General features: G+C 37.2%; 2 protein-coding genes across 2 annotated transcripts; both read left to right on the forward strand.

Annotated features, from left to right (window-relative positions):
• The first annotated feature begins 2,515 nt into the window (after positions 1-2,515).
• On the forward strand, positions 2,516-3,673 carry LOC105771784 (uncharacterized). Its single transcript, XM_012593177.1, has one exon. It carries the CDS (start codon positions 2,516-2,518, stop codon positions 3,671-3,673), a length of 1,158 nt encoding a protein of 385 aa, XP_012448631.1.
• Positions 3,674-4,454: 781 nt separating this feature from the next.
• On the forward strand, positions 4,455-6,053 carry LOC105771785 (uncharacterized). The gene is made up of 2 exons (XM_012593178.1): positions 4,455-5,753; positions 5,799-6,053. Exons 1-2 carry the CDS (start codon positions 4,455-4,457, stop codon positions 6,051-6,053), a joined length of 1,554 nt encoding a protein of 517 aa, XP_012448632.1.
• Positions 6,054-6,405: the final 352 nt, after the last annotated feature.

The following is a 6,405-nucleotide window of genomic DNA, read 5'->3' on the forward strand; positions in this document are numbered from 1 at the left end:
CCAGAATTTTATTTTTGTTCTAATTTGGCCCACTGTTGTGCCGCGTTTTCGGGCTTCGGCTTATTTACTGTTTTGGTCCCTCTATGTTTGCCGCGTGTTGCAATTTAATCCTTTTAGTTTTTATTTATTTCGAAATCGACAAGTATTTATGTTTTTATTTCGATTTAATCCCTTTTTAGCAATTTTATTGTTTAATCAATTATTTTAATGTTATTATTATTATTATTATTATTATTATTATTATTATTATCCTTAGTATTATTATTAATACTATTATGACTATCATTATATTTACACTTATAATTATTTTTATAAATCTTAGATATATGTGACATATTATTTTCATATAATTGCTTACATATGTACATATATACTTATATATTTTATATATACATACATAAATACTCATTTTATATATATATATATATATTTATATATATGTATATTTATATTTTTTCTCACGAATATGTATATACTTTCTTCCATATATATATTTTATATAATATTTTTAAAACAAGTACATATGTTTTATTTTATAATTTCAAAGTATATATATATATTCAGTGAATACATTTACATAATATATTTATAAGTACATATTTTTAGTTTTTATAAATATATATAGACACATACTTACATATTTTTATATATGTACATACATATATCTTTTTACATTTTCATAATTCTATTCATTTTCTTTATTTATTTATTCATTTACACTATTATTATTATTTTGAATGAATGTTTTAATTTTATTCGTTTTTATATTTTACTTGTTTGGACATTGTAGGTTCGATATTGTTGCTATTATACTTTTGCGTGCATTATGATTTTACCATGCATAACAACAATGTAATTTGCTTTCGCATTTTTTGTTACAATTTTCGTGTTTTATTATACTTGATTTAACAAAATTTGTTTTGAATAAATAATATTTCGTGTTTAGATTCGAGAGGATCGTACCCTAACTTACTGGGTTTCGATTTTCACGATAAATCTAAATGCACGAATCTTTTTAAACTCAAATTTTAAATGATCTCGAGATTAAAAAAATTGCGTCCTAACTTACTGGTCGTGATATCGTTTTTAAATCCGAGAGGGCTAAATTTTTTTAAAATAAACATTTTTCATTCGCGTATTGGGAATTTCAAGACATTGTGTCCTAACTTACTGGATATGATTCTCTTTCTCGAATAACGTGAAATATGCTTCTTTTCCAATTTTTTTATTTTAACACAAGGATCGTATTTGTAATTTTTCCAAGTTTTCAATTTTCGACATCAAGACATTAGTTAATCAACTAGGTACCAATTTCTGGGCGTTACGAGGGTGCTAATCCTTCCTCGTACGTAACCGACTTCCGAACCCGTTTTCTAAATTTCGTGGACCAAAACCATTGTTTTAATAAAATCAAATCATTTATTAAAAACAACCCTTTTTCAAGGTGACCCAATCACACCTTATAAAAAATGATTGGTGGCGACTCCCGTTTCGTTTTCAAAACCCAAGTCGACCCCGTTTTCAATCAAAAAAATGGTGTCAACAGCTTGGCGACTCCACTGGGGAAAGTAAATAAGAGAGTCAAGCCGCGAATTGATTACTTTTTGTCTTTTTGTAGAAAATTGAAAACTTGATTTAAATATACGATCCTTTCATTGCATTTCATTCGTTTTCTCACAAATTTTCATCGTTGTAATTGTTGTGGTGATTTAAATTTCGGTATCTTGTTGTGGTGAGAAGCTACTCCTTCGTGAGGTTTTCACTTCCGTGCAGGATAGTGGATCGCTTTCAGGATACATCCGTACCTATGTTTTCGTGAGATTTTCATCTCCGTGCAGCCATAGGGAAATGTATCCCCCTGAGCCGAACTCGGTCTATATGAGCCTATAGTAGGCGAAGATCGAGGAATCTGCTGGTTTGAGTACTTTTACTTTAGAGCCAAACCTCATATAGTGAACCTTAGGGACTCACCTTAGGTAGAACTATACCAAACCCTAGTAGATACCCTGATATATGCTTTTATTCTTTCTGAATTGTCTTGATTGTATGTTTATACCTGATACTAACGTTTGCTGTTTTACTTTGGATGCATGACATTTTAACTGAATGACATCTCATTATAAAAGGCGTTGGTTCATATTCGATTTCTAGAAAGAAAGCTTATCATGGAAAGGGATTTCTTGATAAGGTGGAAGATAATGCGGCGGTCCGAATTTGGTCAGAAACGACGCAGTGGGAGAAAGGGGATAGCTTGGCTGAAGGATATGAATCTGAGTTATGGGACTTCACCCGTATTAGTGTAACCCAGAATAATTTGCAAGAGTTGAAAGAAATTTAGGGCCAGTGGAACGATGAGGACAAACAATTGTTCTATTCCGATTATGGGGATTTGCCGTACCTGCTAGATATGAAGGTAGACAAGCACCTGTTCCAGGCTCTCGCGTAATTTTGGAACCCCGTCTACAGTTGTTTTACGTTCGGGAAAGTCGACTTAGTGCCTACGATAGAAGAATATATGGCTTTACTTCAGTGCTCGAAGAGTCAAGTCGACAGAATCTACTTAAGAGCTGCAAATGCACCCTTTTTTAGAAGGTTGATGAACATAACAGGTATGAGTGAGCAGTGGGTCACAGCCCGAATCAAACAAAAAAGGGATAACAAATGCATTTCTTGGAGGAATTTGAAAGATGTGGTCCTAGTGCATCTAGATGTAAAAAAGAGGGTAGATGTCTTCACTTTGAGCATATACGGCTTATTTATCTTACTTAGAGCTTTGGGGCATATTGATGAGGCAGTCACTGATTTATTCGACCGTCTCGACAAGGGAGTTACTTCAGTTCCAGCAATTTTAGCGGAAACATTCAGATCATTGAATGCCTGTCGACGAGCGGGTGAAGGCAGATTCGTTGGATGTGGACAGTTATTACTTGCGTGGTCCCACAGTCATTTTTGGAAAGTGGATAAGGTGTCATATGGGGTCTTCTCTGAAAACTATTCGCCACTAAAGGAGATAGTAGGTACACCGAGAAGAGATGACATTTCGATGGAAAAATGGATGGCAATTCTTCAAAGCCTGCAAGAAGAGGACATTGAGTGGAGAGCTCCGTGGTTACTTCTAGATAAAATTTTGTATCGGTGTGGTGATTTTGATTGGGTCCCTCTACTTGGAATCTGGGGAGCTATTGGTTATGCACCGTTATTAGTGCTCAGACAATACAGGTCAAGACAGTTTATACCCGTAACTCAGGGACTAGCCGGGTGTGAATTCACGTACGGGGGTGATGGTTATAAAAAGAGGATTCGAGAGATATCCAATGCGTGGAACCAAACTCGACGAATGAAGAGATTGGCTGTAGGACCAATGACAACTCCTGAGTACGATGAATGGAGGGTCAGAAGAATCAATGACAATATTCCCAAATCAAGTCACGAAGGCAATCAGTCATTAGAGGAGCATTTAAGGGTTGTCCCTTCTGAACTAGAAATTTTAAAGCAAGATTTTGAAAGAAGAAATGCAGAGTTGGAAAAACAGATAGAGCAGATGGAAGAAGAAAAAATTAACTTAAGATTGGATGCAGATGTGCAGAAGCTCGAGATGGAGCGATTAAGAAAAGGAAAAGCTAGGGCTGAAGAAGATCTAGATAGTCTGAAAACAGATTACAAGAAGTTGTGATTATCAGTGAGGACTGCCGGGCTGGGAAAGACTTCTGAGCAGTGGCACAAGGAGATTCAAGAAGAAAAGAACAAAGCTGATAGATAGGAAAGAAGGTTCCAAGAAGTTCAAGCACAGAATGAGGTTCTAAAGAGGAGTTTGTCAAAGAATCAGAAGGAAAAAGGGGAACTAGAAAACAAAGTGACTGAATTAGAAGGATCTCTCTATCGGCATCGAAATCGGAATTCTGTGATGGAATTTAGGGCAAGCCTAAATAGAATCGAAGAAATGAAAGAAAGAATTGAAGAGTTAGAAGCAGTATTACAAAATTGCGAGATTAAGATTGAGTACTTAGAAGCCAATGAAGATCGTCAAACCGAGCAGTTGCACTATTTTCAGAACCAAGTAAGAGATAGAGATCACATTATGGGAGAAGCCGTGCTTCAAATCCGGGAAGTGGCTGTTCATTTGCAGACATTAGCCGTACAAGCTGATGTGTTGAGCGTGAAGTACGAATTAGAGTCAAGTCAAGGACAGGAACTAGCTTCGTTACTTAGGAAGATTAGAGTTCTAAGTGTTAGGGCTAAGTCGTATCTGTAATCCACCTTATGTAAAGAAGTTTGTTTTCTAGTAAAGTTTTTTAATGAAATTGAATTAGAATTAACGCCTTTTTTGCATTCATTTCATGCATTGCATCACATTATATGCATTAATGACTATTAAAGGACCCTAATTTAATAAAATTATTTCAGTTAACCTGGAAAACTGACATCCCTACGGAACTCGAGCAATATCAAAGAGCATGGATCAAAGATTAGAAAAACTTGAACAGCTCCAAAAAGATATGCAAGATCAGATGCAAGAGCGGCTGGAAAAGATTCAGCGAGATATGACAGAAAAGATGCGGGAATCCCAGAATGACATGATGGCAAAGTTAACACAGCTGTTAAAAGGAGGAAATGACAAGGGAAATGACCATGCAGTTAATGATGAAGAAGGGAATAACGATGAACCCATTTACCCTCAAGGCTTTACTCCTCCGCACGCGCATACTCAAGCTGAGCTGTACCCGCAAAGATCCTCTGTTACAATCAAACCCCATCAATTTCAGATGAGTCCTTCAATGCCAATGAACTTTCAAATCAGAGTAGGTAATAATCCCGGGGAGAATCCTACCAATCTCGTGGTTCTCGACCTCGATGATGTGGCAGAAGTGGAGAAAGCAAAAGTGGATTTGTCAAAGCAATTAGAAGACCGGTGTAAATGGCTAGAAGAGAAGTTCAAAGCCATGGAAAATGTTGATTACCACCAAGGAATGGACGCTAAAGATCTGAGCTTGGTACCTGATTTAGTCCTCCCTCCCAAATTTAAAATGCCAGAGTTTGAGAAGTATAACGGGATAAGTTGTCCCGAAGCTCATATCACTATGTTTTGTCGAAGAATGACCAGGTACATCAACAATGATCAACTGCTGATTCACTGTTTCCGGGACAGTTTGATCGGGTCAGCGGCTAGATGGTATAATCAATTGAGTTGGGCTGACATTCACTCATGGAAAGATTTAGCGCAGGCCTTTATCAAGCAGTACAGACATGTGACGGATATAGCACCCGATCAAATTGTATTGCAAAACATGGAAAAGAAATCGAATGAGAGCTTCCGACAGTATGCTCAGAGATGGAGGGAGGTGGCAGCGCAAGTTCAACCACCACTTTTAGAGAAAGAGATAACCATGCTTTTTATCAATACTTTGAAAGCTCCATTTCTCAATCACATGTTGGGCAGTGCTGAAAGCTTTTCAGACATAGTGAAGTCTGGAGAAATGATAGAGAACGCCATAAGGAGTGGCAAGATAGAAGCAGGAGAAAGTACTAAAAGGACAGCACCAAGAAAGAAGGAGCATGAGGTAAACAATACAAGCATGTTTAAAAAGGACCATTCTAAATCAATCACGGTGGGACAAGCCAAAGCAGCAACCGCTAATCAGCAAGGTTCTTTGAAACAGGAATCCAATTTAAGGCCAAATGTAGAGAGACCTCAATTCACACCCATTCCAGTGACGTATAGGGAATTGAACCAGAACTTATTTGATGCACATGTGGTATCTCCATTTTATCTAAAACCTATGTAACCTCTATACCCTAAGTGGTATGACGCAAACGCCCAATGCGAGTATCACGCGGGGATTAAGGGGCACTTAATTGAGAACTGTACTGCATTCAAGAAGTTAGTTGAAAAACTTATCAATTTGGGGATCGTAAAGATTGGTGACTCATCAGGACCAAACGTAGCAGGAAACTCGTTACCCAATCATGATGATAAAGGGGTGAACGCGATAATTGAGAATGGAGGAAGGAGAGTCAAAGCCAACGTAGCAGAGATAAAGACCCCCCTCGAATGAGTTTGGAAACAAATGGTGAAAGGAGGTCTCATCAAGCAAGATTCAATAGAAAGGCCTGAAGGAGCAAGGAAGTTTTGTGAGTTCCACGCAGAAGAAGGCCACGGCATCCAAAAATGCACTGAATTCAGAACCATGGTGCAAAACTTAATGGATAACAAAGAGTTGGAGTTTTATGAAGAGATCAATGGACTAGAAGAGGGAGAAGTTTATGCTTCAGAGGAAGGATCTGCAGGGAAAGCCTAAGAGGTTAATCACCCAGTGGTGATTATTTCAAAGCCAATGAGCAAAGAATCTGGAATATAAATTGCGCCAAAGGTCATAATCCAAAAACCTGTATCCTTTCCTTACAAGG

The sequence above is a fragment of the Gossypium raimondii genome, chromosome 6 (assembly GCF_025698545.1).
Source record: "Gossypium raimondii isolate GPD5lz chromosome 6, ASM2569854v1, whole genome shotgun sequence".
Taxonomy (NCBI): Eukaryota; Viridiplantae; Streptophyta; class Magnoliopsida; order Malvales; family Malvaceae; genus Gossypium; species Gossypium raimondii.